General features: G+C 47.5%; 10 protein-coding genes; 5 read left to right on the forward strand and 5 right to left on the reverse strand.

Moving 5' to 3' along the window:
• Positions 1 to 4,799, reverse strand: part of CNAG_00704 — a 5,111-nt gene extending 312 nt beyond the window's left edge. Inside the window, exons 1-5 of one of the 2 annotated variants that reach the window (XM_012191512.1) lie at positions 4,286 to 4,799; positions 3,703 to 4,231; positions 985 to 3,655; positions 792 to 938; positions 1 to 732 (exon numbers count right to left, since the gene is read on the reverse strand). The exon at positions 1 to 732 is cut by the window's left edge and continues 312 nt beyond it. In XM_012191512.1, coding sequence (XP_012046902.1) covers positions 175 to 732; positions 792 to 938; positions 985 to 3,655; positions 3,703 to 4,190 — 3,864 coding nt within the window. In that variant the 5' untranslated portion in view covers positions 4,191 to 4,231; positions 4,286 to 4,799 and the 3' untranslated portion in view covers positions 1 to 174. Of the gene's footprint in view, positions 733 to 791; positions 939 to 984; positions 3,656 to 3,702; positions 4,232 to 4,254 lie in introns of both variants that reach the window. The other variant, XM_012191012.1, reaches the window with a different exon arrangement.
• A 113-nt stretch (positions 4,800 to 4,912) lies between these two features.
• Positions 4,913 to 6,795, reverse strand: CNAG_00705 (RuvB-like helicase 2). XM_012191513.1 has 8 exons: positions 6,696 to 6,795; positions 6,589 to 6,649; positions 6,331 to 6,528; positions 6,212 to 6,282; positions 6,044 to 6,166; positions 5,784 to 5,984; positions 5,280 to 5,737; positions 4,913 to 5,231 (listed from the first exon to the last, which is right to left on the reverse strand). The coding sequence occupies exons 1-8, from the start codon at positions 6,696 to 6,698 to the stop codon at positions 4,955 to 4,957; spliced, it is 1,392 nt and encodes a 463-aa protein (XP_012046903.1). The 5' UTR covers positions 6,699 to 6,795; the 3' UTR covers positions 4,913 to 4,954.
• Positions 6,796 to 6,889: 94 nt separating this feature from the next.
• CNAG_00706 (RNA-binding protein rnp24) lies at positions 6,890 to 8,558 on the forward strand. XM_012191514.1 has 4 exons: positions 6,890 to 7,564; positions 7,617 to 8,003; positions 8,052 to 8,148; positions 8,201 to 8,558. Exons 1-4 carry the CDS (start codon positions 6,957 to 6,959, stop codon positions 8,456 to 8,458), a joined length of 1,350 nt encoding a protein of 449 aa, XP_012046904.1. The 5' UTR covers positions 6,890 to 6,956; the 3' UTR covers positions 8,459 to 8,558.
• Positions 8,559 to 8,560: 2 nt separating this feature from the next.
• On the reverse strand, positions 8,561 to 9,806 carry CNAG_00707 (protein SYM1). XM_012191013.1 has 8 exons: positions 9,626 to 9,806; positions 9,444 to 9,523; positions 9,224 to 9,375; positions 9,105 to 9,172; positions 9,009 to 9,043; positions 8,932 to 8,959; positions 8,853 to 8,855; positions 8,561 to 8,792 (listed from the first exon to the last, which is right to left on the reverse strand). Exons 1-8 carry the CDS (start codon positions 9,698 to 9,700, stop codon positions 8,661 to 8,663), a joined length of 573 nt encoding a protein of 190 aa, XP_012046403.1. The 5' UTR covers positions 9,701 to 9,806; the 3' UTR covers positions 8,561 to 8,660.
• A 665-nt stretch (positions 9,807 to 10,471) lies between these two features.
• Positions 10,472 to 12,252, forward strand: CNAG_00708 (pre-mRNA-splicing factor SLT11). XM_012191515.1 has 10 exons: positions 10,472 to 10,647; positions 10,705 to 10,739; positions 10,793 to 10,803; positions 10,857 to 10,885; positions 10,942 to 11,093; positions 11,161 to 11,240; positions 11,299 to 11,500; positions 11,562 to 11,712; positions 11,768 to 11,891; positions 11,944 to 12,252. The coding sequence occupies exons 1-10, from the start codon at positions 10,624 to 10,626 to the stop codon at positions 12,114 to 12,116; spliced, it is 981 nt and encodes a 326-aa protein (XP_012046905.1). The 5' UTR covers positions 10,472 to 10,623; the 3' UTR covers positions 12,117 to 12,252.
• On the reverse strand, positions 12,141 to 13,907 carry CNAG_00709 (uracil-DNA glycosylase). XM_012191014.1 has 9 exons: positions 13,582 to 13,907; positions 13,310 to 13,524; positions 13,209 to 13,260; positions 13,087 to 13,149; positions 13,013 to 13,029; positions 12,834 to 12,958; positions 12,713 to 12,782; positions 12,483 to 12,647; positions 12,141 to 12,424 (listed from the first exon to the last, which is right to left on the reverse strand). The coding sequence occupies exons 1-9, from the start codon at positions 13,808 to 13,810 to the stop codon at positions 12,272 to 12,274; spliced, it is 1,089 nt and encodes a 362-aa protein (XP_012046404.1). The 5' UTR covers positions 13,811 to 13,907; the 3' UTR covers positions 12,141 to 12,271.
• Positions 13,908 to 14,038: 131 nt separating this feature from the next.
• On the forward strand, positions 14,039 to 16,823 carry CNAG_00710 (glutamine synthetase). XM_012191516.1 has 13 exons: positions 14,039 to 14,232; positions 14,291 to 14,401; positions 14,453 to 14,706; positions 14,770 to 14,845; positions 14,897 to 14,995; positions 15,052 to 15,206; positions 15,265 to 15,281; positions 15,333 to 15,499; positions 15,554 to 15,609; positions 15,656 to 15,781; positions 15,843 to 16,116; positions 16,178 to 16,641; positions 16,693 to 16,823. The coding sequence occupies exons 1-12, from the start codon at positions 14,145 to 14,147 to the stop codon at positions 16,201 to 16,203; spliced, it is 1,449 nt and encodes a 482-aa protein (XP_012046906.1). The 5' UTR covers positions 14,039 to 14,144; the 3' UTR covers positions 16,204 to 16,641; positions 16,693 to 16,823.
• A 75-nt stretch (positions 16,824 to 16,898) lies between these two features.
• On the forward strand, positions 16,899 to 18,877 carry CNAG_00711 (hypothetical protein). XM_012191517.1 has 4 exons: positions 16,899 to 17,387; positions 17,496 to 17,633; positions 17,685 to 17,818; positions 17,874 to 18,877. The coding sequence occupies exons 1-3, from the start codon at positions 17,299 to 17,301 to the stop codon at positions 17,785 to 17,787; spliced, it is 330 nt and encodes a 109-aa protein (XP_012046907.1). The 5' UTR covers positions 16,899 to 17,298; the 3' UTR covers positions 17,788 to 17,818; positions 17,874 to 18,877.
• Positions 18,878 to 19,164: 287 nt separating this feature from the next.
• CNAG_00712 (hypothetical protein) lies at positions 19,165 to 20,731 on the reverse strand. XM_012191518.1 has 3 exons: positions 20,473 to 20,731; positions 19,950 to 20,418; positions 19,165 to 19,895 (listed from the first exon to the last, which is right to left on the reverse strand). Exons 1-3 carry the CDS (start codon positions 20,688 to 20,690, stop codon positions 19,263 to 19,265), a joined length of 1,320 nt encoding a protein of 439 aa, XP_012046908.1. The 5' UTR covers positions 20,691 to 20,731; the 3' UTR covers positions 19,165 to 19,262.
• Positions 20,732 to 20,849: 118 nt separating this feature from the next.
• Positions 20,850 to 22,677, forward strand: CNAG_00713 (V-type H -transporting ATPase 54 kDa subunit). XM_012191519.1 has 8 exons: positions 20,850 to 21,004; positions 21,060 to 21,125; positions 21,174 to 21,451; positions 21,500 to 21,676; positions 21,729 to 21,924; positions 21,975 to 22,267; positions 22,318 to 22,422; positions 22,470 to 22,677. Exons 1-8 carry the CDS (start codon positions 20,909 to 20,911, stop codon positions 22,591 to 22,593), a joined length of 1,335 nt encoding a protein of 444 aa, XP_012046909.1. The 5' UTR covers positions 20,850 to 20,908; the 3' UTR covers positions 22,594 to 22,677.
• The last annotated feature ends 67 nt before the right edge of the window (positions 22,678 to 22,744 follow it).

Below are 22,744 nucleotides of genomic sequence, written 5' to 3' on the forward strand. Positions count from 1 at the left end.
GCCGTTCTGCCCCGCCGCCAATGCCGCTAATTGTCATTACGCGTCATGAATCCGCCACTTTTGCTGCTGTACTCTATCAATCCGCCAGTTCGGGCTCCCAGCTCTATTAAAGATTGCGGGGTGAAATCTGAGACGGAGCGGGTGAACTGGTCCGTTGCTGGTTTTCCCTGGACTTTAATGATGTAGCAGTTGATTACTAGGTTCAGCTGCTTTCGTATACTGCTGGGGGATAGTCGCCGATGGTAGTAGCGTTGCAGGCGGGGAAAGAGAAGGCGTGCGGGGACGCGAACCCTCGATAGCGGTAACACTGTCAATTTGAGGAGATTGCGGCCCATATTCTTGCACAGACGCAGCTTGACCTTGTAGTACACCAATTTCTTTTATCTGAGTGTCAGGAAGATACTGGGGCGTTGGCGGTCTCGATCCTATTCGCGACACCGGGGTCGACCGTTGCTGGAAAGAGGGGCCAACTGACTGTATGTTGAGGTCGGAAGCAGGCAGAGGAGGGGTAGCGGGCTTCGGTGAATTGTGGGTCGCGCCGCTATTCAGCTCAGCAAGAGTTATTTCAACGGACGAACCGTCGCCAGTGGTGAATTGACCCGGCGTAGGACTTCGCTCAGGGGTGCATCGATCGTCGTATTGCCCCCCTTGCAACTTTGATCCAGTGGCCATCATGTGGTATGACGCTTTTTTCTTGCCCTCTTTTCTGACTTCTTTAAGGAGGCTAATCTCCTGTAGATGACCAGTGTCAATTTGTCTTTTTCTGTTCTAAAGAGCATGAAATGACTAACCCTCGACACAATCTTCGGTACTTCCTGTCGCATCTCTTGCTTAGCCAGCTGGATGCTCATAATTAATTTGTCGTCCCATGAAACATTGTCATTCGTACGTTCCTTGACTCTGCTATCATATTTCTCGATAGCAGTATCGACAACTTGCTACGAAAGAATCAGCGCCTGTCCTTCGAAGCTGGAACCCACGTACCTTTATGTCTTCCTTCGTCTTATCCGCAAGCTCCTCTTTTGCAGCTCCAATACAGGCCATCATCATCTCCCTAGTTACCTCTTCACCAACCTTTCGATTCTCTTCCATCTTTAACTTCATTCCCATCAACTCCTGCTGTAGGCTGGTCAATTTAGTATCTCGTGCAGATAGCTCAATTATGAGCTGATCCCGTTCTTCGTCCCTCTTTTTAATATTTTCTTGAAGACAATTGACAAGGCTTTCAAGTCTATTGAAACGGTCCTCGCTGACAAGTCTCTCCGGAAGAGGCTTGCCGCTTTCGGAAGAGAGGTCAACATTGACCAGAGGCCCCTCCGCCTTGGCCTCCATCTCCTCCACCGAATTCCTAAGCCCGTTCAACCCCTTCTCCTGCAAATCGGCACGACCTTCCCATTGCTGTTTTACCCGCTCGACCACGTCCGATAGATCTTCCATCTTTCTGGTTCTTTCCTCGTGAGAGATTAATTGCCTGTGCAGTGCTTCACAGGACGCACTCACAGTAGCCAAATCGTCCACAATTCTCCCGATAGTGGCAGATATCTCGGGAGGCAACTCTTGGACTTTTTTTGCTAGGTCTGTGACAACTGTATTCAGCTGGAATGCATAATCCCTCACGCTGAAAATCAATTGCTGGGAGTTTTGATGTTCCTTCTGAAGCTCGGCAATTTGTGGGGCATGGTGATCTCTGCAGAGGGTAGAGACTTGATGCATTGCATCCTTAAGCTCAGTTATCCCAGCATTGTGATCCCTAATGCTGGCACTGAACGAGGAACTGAATGATTCGGCAAGTGAGAAATTGTTGTTGAAGCGCAGTCGAAAATCTTCAAAAATCCCGGTCAGTTCGTGTAATTCACGGCCAAATTTTGAATGCACGTTTTGTAGATTTTCGATTTTGGTGGCATGCTCTCCGACCTTTGTAATGATGGTCTCCACAGCATCGTAATGAGGTGACGTTTTGTTATGAAGTGATTGTATTTCCTGGGTAATTCGGGCAAACCCTTGCACGAGCTCGGCAGTCGACATTTGGACTGCATTGAGATCGACCCGCAATGACTTGTAAAATCTAATTAAGTCATTGAACATGGGAACAACTCGTTCTGCCGATGAAAAACGAGTAAGGCTTGCAGTAGGAGTAGAGGGTGAGGAGACTGATGACATACTTGGTTCAGCATTGTCAGTCTTTGCTACCAACTGAGAGGGGGGTGGTAGTGCTGGTGGAGGAGGATAAGGCGAAAACGCAGATGGCACGTTGGGTGATTCTTGCGCCAAGGCAGGTGTTGAGGCGGCGTTTGAGACATTGACAGGACCAGTGGTCGGGGATACGGCGAATGAAATAGGTGGAACAGAGGAAGGACGTCGAGGAGTGGTTGTGAAGCTGGACGTAGATTCTGTGAATGCTGTTTGAACAGGAATTGAAGGTTGACTAGGCGGAGCGAGAGCAGGGAGCTGGCTCATGGGTACAGTCTGTACATGAGATATTGAAACTTCCTGAGGTGGATTCGGATTTTGAGAAGCAGGCTGAGAATGAGGAGGGGGTTGCGATTGGAATCCGACAGGAATAGAAGAATCAGGCTGGGAGGGTGTAGACGATACAAGCGCTTGTCTGGGATTAATGGCCACTGACGGTTTTGCAGGTAGCGTGCCAACCGGTAATGCCGAAGAATCTTCATCACCTTGTCCAGACACGCCTTGGGAAGCTGCGTTAGGCCCTTCCTTCACCTTCAATCGAGACTTATCCTGATTACCATCGACATAGTACTCTTCTGTTAGATCAACATCTCTTTTTCTTTTCCCCCTCAACCCCTGTCTTATCAATCTGTCTTCCCTTTCCATAGCCAGGGTATTGTTGATGTCGTCAAAGCATTCATTAATCTCCGCCTGTGCAGCTTCCAAAGCTGCTATGCGACGTTGGACTTCGCTTATGAACGCGTTCAACTTAGCCTTCCTAGAGAACTCCACTGGTGCTTCAGTGGGGGTATGAGACAATAGGGGGTCAGGTGCGGTGCTAGATTCTACAGCGTCGGACAGCTGAAGGTCGGAAGTCGACTGAACTTTCGTTATTGTAGTCGCCGGGGGCTGATTGGCGGAAATGTGGGTATGAGCGTCGCTCACGGCATTCAACCCTGGCTTTTCCGATGATATCGCTGAATCACTACGGTATGGGGGAACTGCTGAAGCAGCAGCAGACTTTCGGTCCTCTTCTTGCTCTCTCCAAGATTCCAACATTTTCAACCTCTCTACCAAACCCTGCATTGCGTTCTTATTCCCTTCAAAGCCAGAGATTTTATTCTTCAATTGCTCTAGCTCTCTTTCTCGCCGCTCCTCCTTTTCTTTTTCTGCTGCCGCCTTGGCTGCATCCACAGACGGCTCCGAAGATGCCTCAACCGGTATCTCTCGTATTTCCTGTATCCGCTGCACTTCGACAATTGGCTTAAGGGCAAGTTTCTTGAAGGTCAACCTTGCTATCTCTTCGCCCGCTTCAAGTGCCGCCGCTTGCGCCTTTTCTACTTTCAAGTTTGCTTCCTTGAAAGCTTCGACGATTGCGATGAACTTGGGGTGAGTGGGAACGGCCTGTTCAAACTTTGAGTGAAAATCGAATTGTTGGCGAGCTTGCTTTTGCTTGAGTACCATTTCCAACCAGTTATCCAGAGCCCTGATTCGAATTAGCCATGAGAAGTTGCAATAAGGAATCACACGAACTGAAAGAAGATACTGTACGCCGCAGCGACATTGATGTCTTGATCCGCTTCCCCTTTCTCCTCCGCGATCTCAGAAGTCCTTTGGCGCTTGCGGGCAGGTAGGTCGATGGCGTTTGAGAATGCGGCTTCAGATGCCTTAGTGGCCTCCTGCGCCTGTGAGAGCAAGGGAAGCCTTACAGAAGAAGATGCATTCGCTTGATTTGACGTCCAAGGTCGAGATTTAGATACTTCAGCTATCGGCTGAGAGCTGGTGGGCGTAAGAGACCTATTGGGTGGGATAATTCGCCTATGCTGTGAAGCAGCTCGTGCCCTATAATTTTTACTCATGCTTTCGCTCGGTCGTCCTTGATGAGGAGGAATTGAAGAAGGTCTAGAAGGTAGTGTCGCTGCTAGTGGGGGAGCACCGAAGTTCTGATCATGTCTTCTTCGGCCATTGTAGAATGAGGAAGCTGATCCTTCGCGCCTTCTACCTCTTGGTGGTCTTGACATAGATACCAGTCTACAATGCGACTTGATCAGTAACCAAAAAACTATATGATTGCCGTCAACTCACTTGCTTCTGTCAAACGAGAGGTTGGACTTGCCTGGGTAGTATTTTCTCCAAGTTGTGACTAGATCGATCCCCTTCTTCCTTCTTATATTTCACCTAACTCCTTCCCTCAAATCGCTCTGTAATTCCGCGGAAGTAAGCGCCTGAGCTTTCAATTGTCGAGTCGCTGAGTTTGAATTCCCGCGTGGTAATGTATGACAACAGAGTACAAAGACCTCTCCACAGTACCGGGCGGAACGTGGGCGATGGAAAGTCAAATATATTTTAAATCAGGTACTGGCGTTTTGCAGAACTATTGAAGTTGATCCTCGGTTATTCCGACGTAGTAAAGGTTGTTGTATGTAAAGAAATATGTAGTAGCAGCCGTTCAGTTATTATTTGGACCCTTTTCCTCAACGGGCGGAACCACAAAATACGGCGGGCTGTTGTGCTGCGATGGGTCACGGTTCTAAGAAGACGAAGGTATGCTTGTGTTTGGCGGTTTGTGGTGCGATGGGCATAGGCCGGAGTGGCAAATAACGAGACAGCACGCAGAAGCAGGAACTATTAGGAGGTAGTATGTAGAAGAAGCCGACGAAGAGATACAGCGGTCATAGCCGATCTTGGTTATTACGCCAACAACGAAAATCCGCCTAATTATCAATCCACGGAGTGACAAGTTGAATAGTGATGTATATGTATACATAGGCTTCTTCTAACATGATCAAGTATCAATCTCCATGTCTCCATTGATCTCTTCAGTTTCGCCAAACATCATACCGCTTGTTTCCTTCGCATATTGCGCACTCCTCTCGACATCGCAGAAATATTTATAAGCCATTCTCACATCTTCCACGTCTGCTTGCGGTGACTTTCTTCTCTGGGCAAGAAGGGAAGAAGGCGCGATAAGGTTGAGTGCATAACGGAGGGAAGTTTGGATACCCATGGTGGCGAGAAGATCAAGAGCGGCGGGTGAGAGTCGGACGTCTTCTTCCTCAGCTCTGCTCATCATCAGATATTGACTGTCCAAGCAAGAGAAATTAACTTACCTGATCTTGACAATTTCACGCATTTCATCTTCTTCATATTTATTTGTGGAGATGATCAACATCCTGTCCAACAGGTCTGCCGGAATACCATGTGGGCTCTTATACTTGGTTCCTCTTATCCTGGTGATGCCTCGGTTGGAAGCCATCACTACCAGCGGCGCCAACTCGTTCTCCATAGCCCGGTTAAGGAACGAGAAGCACTCAATATCGAGCATATGCACTTCATCAATGAATAAAACGCCGGGGACAATCTCAGCCTTGCCTTCCTCCCTCCACTCGGCAACCTTGCCGTTAATTTGAGCTCGAAGCTCAGGCTTAATCTCGCCAGTGTCGCCGGCAAAGAGAGCAAGGAAGCCTTGCGTTCGAGAATTGATGACATCGATTTCGTGGAGGGAAACTGTGTGGACAACTTCCTTACGGGTTTGGAGCTCGCCGTCAGGGCAAGCAACAAATCGAGTCTGTATATTGTTAGTTTACAGGCAAATTATCTCATCTTTGACTTACGTCCGCTCCCATGGCATCATAGTCCTTTGCTCTCCCGAAACTCCTTCCTAGCTTGGAAATTCTTCCACTGGCTTTGTCAATGCTCACAACGTCGCCGGCTAAAACCTTCTCCTTTTGCAGCTGATCGATCATTTTAGAACCAAGGTCGTACACAGTTTCCATGTCAGTGGTTTTCAGAGTCAATCGACCGGTTTTTGTAGCCTATGTAAATGACGATAAAGAGGTCAGGTGTGCCATATACATCTGTGAAGTCCACTCACACCAGTGACGCTCCTGTCCACCTGAATTTCCACCACTTCACCTTCAATCAACTCTGTCTCTTCCTTTATCCTCACACCAATAGCCCTTCGGAACGCTTGAGTCAAAGACTCCGTTTTCGAGATCTGCGAATACTTCAGCTATATTCTCTCCCACAATGATTAACCCACCTCGAGAGAAAACACCTCAGAGGCCGTGAGCATCACAAATGGCACATCGCTCCCCAATGTCTGTGTCATAGCTAGACATCCTTTAGCGTTTGTCTTTCCAAAACTATCCTATTACGTACCCATAGCCAGAGCTGTCTTGCCTGTGCTAGGAGGACCAGCCATCAAGATCGCCCTGCCCGCTATTCTTCCTTCTTGAACCATCTTCAAAATCACACCTGCAGCTTTTCGCGCCTTTCCTTGACCGATCATGCCTTGTGACGAGGCGCGAGGTTCAAGGTTGGAGTCAAGACCGAGGCCGTGGATGTGAGAATGAACACCTGCACAGAGTCTGTCAGCCATATGTAGGGTATAAAAAGCAGAGCAGAGACGAGACATACCGATACGTTCCATCTTTGTGACATCGCGCATAGATGTCGGCTGAAGTGAGATGTTGGCGGCCTAGAAAGAATAAGCATATGGCCTCGCGACCGCATATACTGCGTACCATGGTATTCTATCGTTCCTCTGTTGTCCTTATTCAATTGCTGAACAAGTATTTAGATAAAACTGTCTCGTCAAACTTCGTTGCTCGAATTCACTCGGCGAACGAATGAGCAACCACTTGCCGCTTCCAGAAATATTCCACGTCCCGATTTGACATTTTGTCCCAGAATTTCTGAACATTCATGAATGGTGATAGAGAAATTGAGTTTATTACAGAGATTTGTTTACAAATTTGTAGGGAAGTATAGGCCAGATCACAAGCATGTCCAAAGACTCCAAATCAAGTACCAAGATGCGCACCCCCAAGTCTGAGAGAACTCCTGAAGAACAGGCAAAGAGAGACGCCAAAAAAGCTGCAAAGAAGGCTGCCAAACTTGCCGAAGTTGTTCCAGAGCCCAGCCCCGAGGAAAGCAAAGCAGAAGAGGCAGAGATAGCTCCTGTTGCGGAAGGGGAACCTACTTCTCCCGAAACAAAGAAGCGAAAGAGAGAGGCTGCTGCCGAAGGTGAAGAACTCGAAATCGACGTCTCAGCGCCTGCACCTCTTTCCAAAGCTGAGCTTCGTGCGGCACGAAAGAAGGCCAAGCGTGGGGACGCCATCCCCTATGCGCCCAAGATCAGAGATTACGAAAAGGTTCCAAAATCAAACGTGCAATCTGAGGAGGGTAAGGAGGGGGAAAAGGACGTCTCTGGTTCAGGCAAAAGGCAAAACTCGGTGTGGATTGGAAATTTGGCCTTCAAGACTACACCAGAAGGACTGAAGGAATTCTTGGAAAAGGGTGTAGCGGAGCTCGGAGGCAAGGGAGAGGGGAGCGTCACAAGAGTCAATTTGCCAAAAAAAAGCAATAAAGCTGGGTTCTCCGAGAACAAGGGGTGAGCCCTTTCGCCTTTTCTCTTTTCCCAGATCAGGACTAATATTTCACAGCTTCGCCTACGTTGACTTTGCTACCCCTGAGCTTCAGGAGCTTGGTGTTCAACTGAGCGAACGCAACTTTGAGGGCCGCCGCCTCCTCATCAAAAAGGGTGATGACCATAACCCGACTGCCAACGCTCGTACACCCAAACCCCTTTCCACCAAGGCTCAAGACATTGGCTCTTCTTCAAAGCGACCAGAGACTTCCACTTTATACATGGGTAACCTACCGTTCGATGCTACGGAAGAAGCTTTACGTGATCTCATCGAGGGCAACGCTCCCGATAGGGAAGTTGTAGACGAGGAAGGTGCCGAGGAGATTGGTGCTAGGGGTGGCAAGAAGAGCGGTTTGAAGAAAGTTAGATTGGCTGCTTTCGAGGATACTGGAAGATGTAAGGGGTAAGTGTCAATGTTTTTGGCGGGGACAATGCTAATACGTACTTATAGATTTGCGTTCCTTGACTTTATCTCTGCTAGACACGCCAAGTTCTCTCTCGGCAACAGGAAGAACCACTTTTTCAATGGGCGAAGACTAAATCTTGAAGTGAGTCCTTCCTCCTAATTTATTTAGTCATCGGTACTAATATGCCTTGCAGTTTGCTTCTGAAGAAGCAGCTAAGCGCAGTGGTGCTGCCAGACCCAAGGAGAAGACTAAGGAAAAGTACAGCAAGCCCCGAGGAGGGCCTGGTGTGGATGACGAATCGAACGAAAAGACTGCTGAAGATTCAGGCGACAGGCGTGGTAAGAAATGGGAGACTAGCGGACGACCTCGACCTGGTGCAGCTCTGGCCATGGCCAAAAGAGAGAACGTTGCGATTGTGGAGGGTGCAGGACAGAAAATCACTTTCGATTAGACTTCATCTTGTTGTGCCATATGTATGTGTTTCTATCATTAGCTGATAGCTTTCTTAAAGACAGCTTAATCAGGCGCTTGATTCTCTTGACTTGCTTAATGTCCGAAGATGGTTTACAAATGCCCATATCCATTTCATCATTATGTACAAAGGACTTCGCTCTTTTAAGGTGCATTCTAACATCTATGAATTATCGTAACCCTTACTCCTTCTTGGAGATAGCAATAGCGCTTTCCTCAGCCTCCTTGCCCTTGGCATTTTGGAGAGAGAGGAAAGCATTCCAGGGGATATTAACAGCGTTGACTGCAAGAAGTCGGTATTGAAGGGGAACAAGCTACAGAAAGCATGGGACAATTAGCCATAGCGTCGGAAGTCTTCCTGAAGTTATACTTACGCCCTGTTGAACGAGTTTAAGAAAGCCGGGTGGACTGATGTCAGCAAAGAAACAGGTTGTGTACATTTTGACTCCTTACCATGTTGAGCATCTGGAAGGGGATGAAACTAAAGTCTCGTCAGTCACTGTTCTCCAGACCAGAAAAGAGATACATACAGCATCCAGTTCGCCTGCAAAGTGGGGAAGAAGGACTAGAATAAAGGCCAGCCATTTTGTTAGCCTGTTTGCAACGGTTGCTACATATGCGCTTACCTCGTGCCACTTGAGCTTGGCTGCGTTAAAGTCGTTGCCCTCCATGAAGGTCATTGCGGTAAAGAATCCTATAACATTGATAAATTATTTTCCACAACAAGTATGGGGGAGGAGCGTACCGGACAGAATGACAGGTGCGAAACCAAACTGGTCAAGGCCGACTCGGGCAAAGGTGGCTGGCCATCGAGATCTGATGGGAATCCGCTCGAGGGTCCTGAACCACAAATTCACGGTTGGAGCAAAGAGAAGACCACCCCAGGTGACGATACGACTGAATGCACGATGAGACGAATGTCAAGACCCTTCAACTGCTGAACTGTTAATATGAATGGTACTTACGCTGTACGGGGCAAATCATGGTCGGCTCCTTTCTTCTCAATGAGCTGCTGGGCGATAACGTCGCCAGTCGCGAAAAGAACCTGAACGATAGCATAGATGAGCGTGATGCTCTCTATTCTTGATGCATCTCTCTACGACTTTTTTTCTCGCCTGGCACTATCCATCGTGCGAATTTTACTTACGGCTGAAGAAATCATGTTCCCCAACACAGGCCTCCTAGTCAGAAACGCAGCGTACTTTCCCATAAGACCGGCCATGTTGTCTATTCTCTATGTATGTCTACGAGAAACTTATGAAAGGGTATAAAGTAATGTATAAATGTAGAAACAAACTGTTGATGAAGATTTTTTTGATGAATTGCAAGTGACGACAAGAGTTTGTTGTTGCTCCTGAATGAACTGTCACCGAGCGGAATGGGGTCCCGCAGGGGGACCAACGTCGTACGTCCGATTCCGAGCAGCACTTACGAGAGGTTGCGTTGTGTGCAAAAACATCTGTGCACAGGAATATACAGCAGAGACTTATGCATGGACTATGACTATGGAAAGTCGTTCCGCAGGGGAAATTGTGCTTTTACATCTTCCACCACCCTCCGTTTGCGCTTCGTCTTTTTTCTGGCTTGTAGTGAAAAATACAAGGCAGGAAGTTCGGGACCTGGCTGGCCTAATGTCGGCACTTCCCGAGAACCCCCGCCTCCTGACCTTTTTTAGACCCAAGTCCCATAGGGGCGCACTTAGTCCCGCTGGGGGAACTTTGCTACCCTCCGGAAAATCGCAGAGGCCCGTCGGGGGGGTCATTAGGACCATTTATGGAGAAAAACTCAATAATTATAGCGGCCCTCGCCGAAAAGTCCCAGGGACTGGAGACTTTCCTGGGACCCGCACCTCAGAAAACTAGAAAATCCATATTTGAAACGTACTATTGCACGTAATATTAAAGTGAAAGTCGGAATTAACTTGGTCGGCGCAAGCTAAAAGCGCACAGACTGCCGCGAGCCTATTTTGATACCTGCTTAACAGTACCAAAAAAAAACATCGTTGCGTTGTTGTTCGTTAGTGACATGCAGTCACTGATCATCATCTCTTTCCGGCAGTTCATATTATTGGCTTTGTCATTATCACGTCACGAGCATACAATTTGTATCCAGCACGATCTCTGGAAAACTGATTCATAGTGCGAGATGCCTGCAAAACACGATATCAACGTACGCAACCATACAAGCATTGGTGGGCGGAACTAATGCTGACTGTTTAATTTGTAGAAAGTAGGGGTGGAGAGTTCAGACTTCCCTATATTGTGAGTTTACCATTCTATGACATGCTCATCAATGTGCTAACTCTAATCCTCAGATGCGAAACCTGTAAGTTGCTGATTTATGTGCTTGCCGGGAGAATATTGGCTGATAGGCAACAGGCCTTGGTCCCAACCCTTATGTTCGAATGGTTGGCTCGTCTTATCTTTATGTACCTATAGCACAAAAGCTTACATCCTCATTTAGAACAAACAAGAATTTGGACACGAATGTAAAGTCTGCAACCGTCCCTTTACTGTATTCCGATGGAATCCTGGAGAAGGTCGAATGAAGAAGACGGAAATCTGTACGACCTGTGCCAAGATAAAGGGTGTATGTCAGACGTGTCTTTTGGACTTGTGAGTATTGTCCTAAGACTTACGGTCTAATCGGCATAGATATGTTGCTGAATTTGTCATCGCATAGAGAGTTTGGATTACCGACCCAAGTCCGAGATGCTGCTTTGGCAAGAAAGGCTCAAGCTCCTTCGTCAGATATCAACAAGCGTGCGTATATTCCCGTTACACCAGCAAGCCTCAGCTGATCCGCGCCATATCTGTTTAGAATATTATATCCAAAACCTTGAAGCTCAAATGGCCGAATCCCCAGATGGCCTTGCTTATGACTCTGAGGTGGCAAATCGCGCAGGCCGAGAAATGCTCAAAAATCTCGCGCGGACGGATCCATACTACAAGCGGAATAGGCCTCACATCTGTAGTTTCTTTGTCAAAGGAGAATGTAAACGAGGAGCCGAGTGCCCTTTCCGGTCAGTCAGCCCCAGGGTACTATACATTACCGGATTTTTTTACGCTAACTGTTATTTGTAGACACGAAATGCCAAAGGAGAACGAAACGCAGAAACCTAGTCAGCAGAGCCTTGTGGATAGATATTACGGCAGGAACGATCCTGTGGCCAAAAAGATTTTGAGTCAGAATGCGGAGAGTAAAGGCTTAAAAGCGCCAGAGGACAAGTCAATTGTACGCATGTCTTGCTGCGGTTATAATGGCCTCTCAATTGCTGATACCGGTTCAGACGACCCTGTTGTTTTTAGGATTACCTCAATGCAACGACTCTCACGTTAGGGCGTCTCTGGTTGGTGCTTGCCCTTTCGTCAAGCCATCGGACGTGAAATCCATCTCCATCGTTGAAGCTAGTCGTATGTTTCGCCTATCTGGTGTCTTATCTGTCTTGCTGACCGGTTTACCTAGATTGTGCGTTCGTCAACTTTAACCAGCGTTCTATAGCGGAGCGAACGGCAGATGCGCTTGCGGCCCAAGGAGGCATTGAAGTGGAGGGAAAGAAGGCTAAAATTGTTTGGGGAAGGGCACGACCGCAGAAGAAGGCAGCTGCTGCCGTGGAAGGATCAGCGGCTTCAGCTTAAGCATGATTTCAGCCGTTAAAGCCGTTAGGGGAAGAGGGTTTTCAGGTGCATACAGTTTTTTTATTGTGTAGAAATATGTAACCAAAAGGAAGAACATGTGATCAAGATTTGAGCTAACAATTAAAGGAACATTTCGAGTAGACTCATTCGCCGTCTTAAGCGCCCAAACTCTTCCAGTCAATACCTCCACCGGTCCCATACCTCTCTTCAAGCCACCCGTTAGCTTTCTTAAAATGACCATTTCCGAAAAATCCTCGACTGGCAGAAAGAGGGCTTGGATGTGCGGATTTAAGCAACAAGTGCTTGTTCTAAATGGATCCATCAATTCAGCAAAACAGTTTGCAAGCTTTAGACGCGATCACTCACCGTATCGATACCAGCACACATCTTTGCTGCATGGGCTCCCCATGCCATGAAGACGACTCCGTTTCCACCGACATTTGATCCAGAAGCAGGTGCCAATCGGTTTGTGACGACCTTGAGTACAGCTGCTGTAAACTGATCCCATCCCGCTTTTGCATGAGAGCCAGCCTGTTACATATAACAACTACAGTCAGACGCATTTTAAGAAGAGTACATAATCACGTATAACTCACCTCGTGTGCACGAACAGTAAGGGAAGTGTTGAGCAGTAATACGCCATGTTTCGCCCATTCAGTCAGATCGCTACATTGCGAGACAGTCAGCTTCAAAAGCATTACGAGCTTCCAGACACACCCATGTTTCGGCTGAACAAATCCAGGGACCTCTTGAGCCATCTCTTGGTACATGTTTCTTAAAGAAGGAGGAACTCTTACGCCTTTTCGAACAGAAAAGGCGAGACCATGGGCTTGTCCATCATCCTGTAGTGGGCAAGGCTCAGTAAATGGCTGGGTTATCAAACATTGGCTGCTCACGTGATAAGGGTCTTGGCCTATAGACAAAACAGGTCAATTCAACGTCCTGATTAACCTTGGTAGATCGAACATACCAATGATGACTACGCGAACGTCCTTCAACGGACAAAACCTAGACCAGGAGTAAATGTCCCCAGCTAAGGTCAATGTTAGAATGTTCAGACGCCTAAACGCAAAATCAATCAACGCTACCTACCAGGAGGGAAAACCTTTTTGCTTTGTTGTTCAGCAGTTACAAATTCCTTCAGCTATATCGAGTAAATGATAAGCTGGAATTCAGATAACCAGATAACCTACCTTGACAAAGTAGGGCTTTGTGAATTCCTCTTGAAGCGCCAAGAACCAGTCTTCTCCCATGGTTGACATTTCAAGTTCCAGCAAGGAGAGAAGTGATGGGCGTCCGGCGATTCGTTCACGGAACTGGGCGATAGAGGTCGCGCGTGAAGGCTTAAAGGGTAGAGTGCTGCTAGCGGACTCTGTCACTTTGGCCATCTTACCCGTTGGTGTCGCGTCTGCAATTGTTGCTCAGTGATATGTTTGTGGCTGTATTACATGTGCAATACACCCACTCATAGCGGCCTCGTCAAGTTTCCTTTTTTTGGCTAGCCCAGAGGCGGGCGTAGCGCTGCCCTTATCAGCATTTGGTGACACTTTCTCAATGTTCTCTTTAGACTGGTTGGATGGGCTTGCCGGAGGATCTTTAGCTGCAGTGCTGATAGGTTTCTGGGACGCGGCTGATGCGGTTGCTGCGGCTGGCTTGATAAAGTAGGAAGAGATTGAGCGAGCTTTTGGGGACATTGCAGGTATGATGTTCTCCACCGTACGAGTTGAGAATGTACTGCTACGTACTCCGTATCGACTATTGCTCTTCGATGGAGAGAGTCGCGGAAGCAAAATAGCGACGCGACGCGTTGGAATATGAGATCTGCTGCGGACATGAAAAAGAATGACGGGAAGGGGGAGGGCGGCAGGCACCATTCTGGCTAAACTATCGGCTATCTGTGTTGTGACTTCTCCCGTCGTCATCGCTTGATCAATTATCTCCCTGATATCCCTTCATCGATATCGCTTCCCTATATATCCTCTTCCCCTCATCTCCATCTCACATCCCCACCCACAAATACCTTACGCAATGTCCCCATCACCAACAGAGAATGCCCCAACCAACCTCGAAGAACTCAAGGAGCTCTTGAAGAATGACAACAAGGTCAAAGTAGCAGGCACGTATCTCTATTTATGCCACCACCGGCAGTTCTTATACTCATCTATAACGTACAGGCGTGGACGTTGAAGGTGTACTCAGGGGCAAGATCATGAGCAAGGCAAAGCTGCTTTCATCGGTCAAGTCTGAAGGCTTCAATTTTTGTAGCGTTATCTTTGGATGGGATAGTGAGTCCACAGATTTGTCACATAAACAGCTGCTGATACAAGTCATTTTAGTCCATGATCAGGCCTACAACAAGGAGCTCCTTGTCGCCAACTGGGATAATGGTTATCGTGATTTGTTCGCTATTATCGATCTTTCCACCTTCCGCCGACTGAAATGGGAAAAGGATATTCCCTTTTTCTTATGTCGATTTGTCATTCCGGAAACGGGAGAGATCCTCCCTGTTGACCCCAGAAGTTTGATCGCAAAGGTCACTGACAAGGGAAAAAATATGGGATACAAGTGCATGAGTGGTGCGGAATTCGAAGTGAGTTGGAATCCGGTATGGATTTCCAATCAAAGGAGTGATTTCTGATTGTCGGGATCTTAGTACTTTCAGTTCGCCGAAACTACCAAAACATTGGCAGACAAGAATTTCAGGAATCTAAACCCTCTTACTCCTGGCAGTAAGTGATTGTGTTTCACCAATGCAGAGGTTGAAAACTAACTATTTGCAGTGCACGGTTACTCTATCTTACGGCCTACACTTAATATGGACTACTTCCACGATCTGTATGACATGGCTGTTGACTTTGGAATCGAGGTCGAAGGGCATCGTAAGGCTATTTAATAACATGGGCAGGAATTTTAGCTGATTATCCGTTGTCTGCAGATACGGAGACCGGCCCAGGAGTGTTTGAAACGGCTCTCGGTTACACTGATGCTTCCAGAATGGCCGACAATGCCTGCCTGTTCAAGCTTGTCGCCAAGAGCATCGGTATGAAATACGGTATATCTCCCACTTTCATGGCTAAACCGTGGGGAGATGTGAGTAGAGTTTTTATGTACCACCTGCCAAAAAGGCAACGCTGACGACTCTTTGTAGCTTCCTGGATGCTCTGGGTGAGCTATACTGCCTAAATTCACATACTGGACTTATCTGACATCCCTTAGCCACATTCATGTTTCACTGCAAGACAAGAACGGCAAGAATATCTTTGCAGTCTCTGACGAGGAGGCGGCCAATGGTGGAAGAAAAGACGCTGCTTTCGAGGACGTCAAGTATCTGTCACAAGAAGGAGAGTGGTTCCTGGCCGGCTTGCTTGAGGGCATGCCTGACGGTGGGTTATTTCTGTATTGTCAAGTATCATATTGTTAGTTGATATCGTCGTTAGTGGTGCCGATGTTCTGTCCCACCATCAACTCCTACAAACGGTTACAAGGGGGACAGGTCAGCAATTTGATTGTTAAAAGCGGATAAAGCTAACTTTATATAGGCTATGTGGGCTCCTGACACAGCGACTTACGGTTATGACTCTCGAGCAGCCTCTGTACGATTACTCACGGCCCCAGGTGTACCGGGTTATGCTACCCGATTTGAAGTTCGAGTACCCGGTGCCGACGTAAGTATCTCTGTCACAGAAAAAAAAAGACACCTTTTCACGTCTCGATGAAACACTACAGATGAACCCTTACTTTGCCATGTCCGCCATCTTCGCTCTCGGACTTCGTGGTATTGAGCAAAAACGGGCTTTGCCTTACGGCCCCATCGGCTCTCCCGGCGTCTCTCGCGATACTGTGAAGCACCTTCCTACATCCTTGGACAGTGCAACGGAGGCGTTTATGAAAAAGGATAGTTTGGCGAGAGAGGTTTTTGGTAACTTTTTTGTAGACCATTACGGAGGAACCAGGGAGCACGAGGTTGAACTGCATAAAAAGGCTGTCACTGATTGGGAGGGTAAGTGGATGCTGTTTTACAGGGCATGAATACAGAGCTAACTCGATCTTTTTTTCTCCAGTTGCTCGATACTTTGAGTTGGTGTAAAACTGGGTTGTTGTAGCGTTAATTCAAGGGCGAATGGCTCGCGTTTCCGTGTGGACGAGCCGGATGAACTGGTCTTTATTACATCATACATTTATTTACATGCCTTCCGTCTCTTGCCTCCTCTCACCTTCAGCACAATACTGATGCTGTCGCCCTGATTTGCAAAAGACTTTTCTCTTTTCCCTTGGTTCTCGATTCCGATCATGTTGCCGGAGGGGGCTGTTCAATCAGAATCTTAGTAGAAACAAGTTCTTTCTAATATCGAAGGAGGCAGAAGAAGGAAAAAAAGTATCTGTTTTTTGGCGCTTGTTAGTTTTTTGGTGCTTGTTAGTTTTTTCTCGCTTGTGTCCTCCCCATCGCGTTCTGTCTCTACGAGCATTTCGTCAAAGAGAGCATCTCCTACTTTAGGATCAGGTTGTTTAAGCGAAGGACTGTTGCGTGAGTCACCTTTCACCTCGATTTGAACAACTGGCTAATCGATTGTTGTAGTGGTGCGGCCATTGTCACCTTTTGTGTCTTTGGTATCTTCATGATCCTCGTTTACTACCTCTCGTAGCCAAAATTAGGAAACGAGATCAAAATTGGAAAAAAAATAGGAATTAGAATTAGCCATGAAAAATAAGAAATCCATGTTTGAAACGTACTAATAAACAAATAATAGAGCTATGTACAACACCGAAAACCATGAAAACAAAGCAGCCTCGATCCAGATTATATACGAATGTCGTCCTCCTCCCAACGAGGATAATCCTCAAAATTGTCCATTAAACCATTCCTCCTGTTATTATCGTTCTTCTATCTCTGTCATCCGGTTTTTACGGCTATACCTGCTGCCACGCATATCCAGCTGCATAGCCAAATCCCGGCGACGGGACTAATTCCTACAGTGTGGTGGTGGCGCGGCGGTGGTGGAGGCCCAGAGGTTAGTCACCCCCAGCTGTTCTGCTGATGGTGAGTGGTGCCGCATATGTAATGAGAACAGTGACGGAACTCGGTCCTATACTTTTCTAACTCTGACAGCCCCGACTGCCAACAGTATCTTTTCAACAATTTTCTTACTTCTAACTCCTTGTTGAGACTTAAAGCAGCTTCCCCATGTCCGCCGATCAGCAAATCGCCGTCTATCTGCGAGGCAAGGTCCTCGCTCAAGCTATGACATCGGATTGTGAACATGTCGAAGGAAAGTAGGTCACTCTGTGTTCATTGCCCACTCTGTGTTCATTGCTATGGCCTGAGTCCGCTGTTTCATCGTAACTCCCATTGAGCTGCTATTGATCTTTATCTTGACGTAGCTGGTACTTCCCTGACCATGCGCTTGTTGGTCGGGAACGTTTTTCGCAGAGCGACACTCACACTCACTGCCCGTGGAAAGGTGAAGCAAGCTATTACAACTACCAAGGGGACGAGGGCCTCATCAAAGACATAGCCTGGTGATTTTAGCACATTACTGTTGCTAAATAATTTACTGACAGTATGTACAGGTACTATCCGCAACCGAAAAAAGGTGCTGAGAAAGTTGAAGGCCGTGTGGCTTTCTACGTAGGGAAAGTAGACGGACTCAAGCTGGGGGAACCTTCCATTTGAAAGACCTGTATGAAACTTAGTGTATACATCGGTGAGTACTTGTTATTGTAGTGCAGACAGTGACTAATGTAACGAATATGCCAAAGATTGTGAACATGCTGAAATGGCGAAAGTCGTATATAAAGAACTGCACCACTATGAACAATCACAATATCAGGTTGAAACTCTCATACCATATCTTATGGCGCATTGTCATCCTAAAATTTACCACCTGGGAAAATGCGAGGGTCTTGCCACGTGGCTGAATGGACCCCACTGTCCCCCAACAGTCCCTCTAGCCATGAGCACCTCGACTGAGCTACATCCCTTTCAGAATAGGCTATATCTCGTTGTGATACAAGCGTGGTGATAATGGTCTCGTGCTCTCGTAAGCGGGCTTCGAGAGAAGCTTTCTCGGACCGGAGAGCGTTTAGTTCAGTCGAACGACGATCTCTGTACCGCCGCTGGGAGATACGATCTTGGTGTATTTCGTGTCAATACTGACGTGCTGATAGAGACTAATAAAGCATAAAAGAACAGTACTGACTTTGGGCTCTTTTTTTTTCAGCCGGATCTGTGTCATCCACATTATTCTTGCCTGAAGGTGTACTCTTCCTCAGTCAAAATGGCACTAATTAACATCACGCGTACCACCGATTATCTGATTGGAAAAACTTACAGAAGATTTCTCAGTGGGCGCAATCCCGAACTGATCCTGCAACTGAGAGATAGGCCGATACGTGGGCTCTGTTGGGGAATATAAATGATCCATTTGTGACCCTGCTGGGCTTGCTAAGGACAAGCTTCCGAATTGATTCGGTATGGTCAGGTATGGTGAAGATTGATCAGTTGGTAGTGGTTGGACAGTCTGTAACGTGAAATGGGACATATCTGTGGTCACAGTGGTGGGAGGGGTATTGATTGGATAATGTGAGATGAAAGATGAAGATACCTCCGGCAGTTGGTTACTTGCCGACATCGTGGAGGATGTAATGCTTTGCCCTTGAGATGAGACGTGGTCCTGTAATTCTTCTCGGTTTGAGCTACTCATCCTGTAGGTCTCTTGTTGTTTTGTTTGTTGGAGCGGATGTGAAAGAAAAGGTCTACCAACAAATGCATGTAATACATTTTTTAAACAGCTAACTAGCATTGTCCCAGTCCATCACACAGGGTCTAGTGGGTTACTGATGAGCGGACTTTCTCGAAGGCACATGCGCTTCTGATAAAGGATTAGTAAGTGAAACCGTTTAGCAGTAAAGGATTCCACGAAGGAATTGTTGATGAAGGCTTCTTTTTGTTATTGTGAGGCCACATCGTTGGTAGTCCACAATGTGAGACTTGATCAACAGATGAGGGAGCTACCCCTTCCCCCAGAACAGCACATTGTCATCATCGAACCTCCGACACATTCGTACATAAGGCAAGATCCAATCATTAATACATGTACAGCTTGCTATCTTGAAACAGTGCTACAGTGGTAGTTTCCAACCATTGCTCTATCGATCCCGTCTCCTTTCCCTGTCTCCTTCCTTATCTCTCTTATCTCTATCGTCTCCTCTATCCGTATAGGACCGTCTTTCACGCTCATCCCGCCTATATCGGTCATCGTAGCGATCCCGATCGTCATACCTATCCCTTCTCTCCCTCTCCTTCGCTTTCCGTCTGGCTCGCTCTTCTTCGGTCTCGTATACTCTATCCCGGTACCGTTCGTCTCTCCTATCTCTCTCCTTGTCCCTATCTCTATAACCATCGCCACGTCTCTTGCTCTCCCTTCCACCATCATCATCTCTTCTTCTTTTGCCATCACTCTCGGCACTATGCCTGCTTGACCTCTCGCTGCCGGGCGTAACGGAACCCGCGTCTTCTCCTCTCCGCACCAACGCTCCAGACAGATTATACTTCATACTATCCCTCTTGCTTGGTTTCGCTGGCCTTTTACCGGCGCTAGAACCAGGTCGACTGGGAGGGACAGGCGTTTCAAGTGCAGTTGCACCGAGACCGAGGAGTGCTGGCCGAAGTTTAGGTTCATGGATTTTCGTACCTTGGGCAGATGGGTTCCATCCCATACCTCGGGCCATGGCTTCACCGAATGCAGACACTGGGATAGCTGCGTAATCATCCAACGTCGACTGTGGCCGTATCGTTAGCGTTCGGGCCCGGTAACCGCAGGGTAAAATACCTACCTCTTCAGGCAATGCCTCGATATCTCGTTTCAAGGCATCCTCCTCTGATAAAGGCTTATCTTTCCCCATATCAATAATCAGCTCGCGACGAAGACGCTCTTCTTCCGTTTCCGTGGGCACATCGCCATGAAGGATAGCTTGAAGGGCTTGTTCTTCCAGAGTGAGCGGCTCCTCCTTGACCTCTATTCCTGGTCCAGAAATACCATTTAATGAGGAAGATGCCTCATATTCATCCCTGCGCTCAACTTTGACAGCAACTTCCCCATCGTCCGCTTGCATCTCCGCCTTGACAACAGTTCTCAATCCCGAGCGTTGGGGTTGATCACCAACCCTTTCATGAGTTTCCACAGGTTCAGTGGCTGCACGGGAGTCGGGCCGATAGGATGGTGCACGGCGGTTACTGGACGACGCTCGCCAATCTCTGTTAGGCAAAGCGGGGATGATTAGCGGCCTCTCAGGTTCGTCGCCACTATGAATAAATATTAGTTGATGTTTATGATCAATGCGACTACTAGAGACATACCCGATGATGCGCCCGTTACCAAAACCTTCTATCCGCTCGTCCTTGGACTTCTGACTCCTTCGCACATTGTAATGGCCCTCGTCCTCATCATCATCTTCGTCCTTATGGTCTTCGAATAACCTTCGAGAAGGAGGGCCTCTAGCTCCGCTGCCGAGGGGTGAAGGTCGATAGGGGGCTGATCCTGGAGGCCTGACCGTAAACGACACGGGTGCAGGCATTTTTAGTTAATTTGTGTATTAACAGTTGAAGAACGAATGAGTTGTCACAATGGGTATTTTTATGTGCCGAGTGGTGCAAGAGAAGATGTGTGTGTTACGTAACTGGGGTATATGCGCTCCTTTGAGCCGATGGGTCAGTCAGTCGTCCGGTGCATCGAGTGTCAATCTAGTTGGGAGCATGACTATAACCATTCGAGCAGTAATAAGGACGAGACAACATGGTTACTGCAGTACACCCTATTCCACCTCCCTTCTTCTCCCCTTATCTAGATGACCAGTGCAACAAGATCAACGCTAAACCTGTTCCGTGGGAGGTGGGTATTGCTCGTGCGTGGGTTGGGTACAGACTGATGTCGGGTCGCTATGCAGGGTTACCAGAGGGCAAAACTGCTTTCAGCAGATGAACTTTCGCTCCTGAAGTCTCTCAGCAAGCTTGTACGTAGCTCGACATTGTCAATGTGCAGCTATTAACAGGTAACATAGCCCTCCGCTCAACGACCTACGGTATTGGCTACTCAAGGTCCTCAATATGCTAAGCTTTACATCGACTTACTCCGAAAGCTTCAGCGAGTAGATACTGTCCAGGCGGTGCTTGTATCTATCAGCGACATGCTTGCTGACAACTCGACCATCCCTTACTTTCACAATCTTGCCTCGCCGGAGCACCCCGATGATCCTTACGGGCCTATCGTCAAGTGTTTGAGTATGGATGAAGAATTTCCTGTATTGGGAAGCTTGAGGATATTGTCGCTTTTGATTGCGTGAGCTTTGCGTGTCGGAACGTGGCAAGGAACTAATGTAGATGCCAGCACCGATCCCAAGCCCTTCCCCAACGACCTCGTTCCTACTTTACTCTCATCCCTACAAAAGCTATTAAACGGCAGTCGATTGCCCCTGTGGGAAGTTGCTGCCCAGGTCCTTGGTGCTATTCTCGGGACCAAGCAGTTCAGGAAGTCCGTATGGAATGAAGAAAATTGCGTCTCAGGGTGTGTTTTAGTAATTCAACCACCTTTTGTGTCAAGCTGATCGGAGAGATAGACTTATCAAATCTTTGAAGACAAACCCCAATCCCCAAGCGCAATATTGGGCTATCACATGTCTTTGGCAACTGTCGTTCGAGAAAGAAGTGGCGGAAAACTTGGACAAGAAGTATGACGTCGTGGCGATTTTGACTGATATAGCTAAGGCTGCGGTGAAAGAAAAAGTTACTCGGGTCGTAGTGGCTACTTTCAGGGTAAAATCAAATCGTTCAATATTTGTACATGACTGACAAAGATAATTTAGAACCTGCTCGCCATCGCGCCTTCCCAGAATCTCCCTTCCATGTTTGTTACAAAACTGCTACCCTTCATTGTTTCACTTCAGTCGCGTAAATGGTCCGATGAGGAGATTGTTGAAGACCTTGACTACCTCAAGGATGAGCTGAAATCCCGCTTGGATGGACTTAGCACATATGACGAGTACGTTAAGGAGCTTGAAAGTGGTCGCTTAGTCTGGTCACCTGCACATGAGACGGAGGACTTTTGGAAGGAGAATGGAATTAGGATTGGACAGGAAGAGGGCGGAAAGGCAGTCAAGTCAGTAACAGAGTCTATCTTGACTTGAGCCTTTGCTAACATGACAACAGGCGCTTAGTCGAGCTTATCACGACAAGTAAAGATCCTCTTGTTCTCGCTGTTGCCACACATGATATCGGTCAGTTTATCAAGTACGGTGGTGACCGATCTAAACAGTATGTCTATCGCTTTCTTACTCAGTGGCTATCTAACATATACATAGGACCATCGACAACTTGCATGGCAAGACGCGTGTGATGGAACTGATGAGTCACGAGAATGGGGATGTTAGGTATCAGGCGTTGATGACAGTGCAGAGATTGATGAGCCAACACTGGTCAAAGTAAAATGGAAATGAAATCATCAAATTAGTTTGATCACACCCAGAGTTGTAAAGCATGTATGGAAACATTTAGACACCGTCACTGTCACTGTTATTATGTATATTGCCGGAGGCCGCAACCATAAAAACGATAAGAGACGTGCCTGAAACGCGCG

Source organism: Cryptococcus neoformans, chromosome 1 (genome assembly GCF_000149245.1).
Source record: "Cryptococcus neoformans var. grubii H99 chromosome 1, complete sequence".
NCBI lineage: Eukaryota > Fungi > Basidiomycota > Tremellomycetes > Tremellales > Cryptococcaceae > Cryptococcus > Cryptococcus neoformans.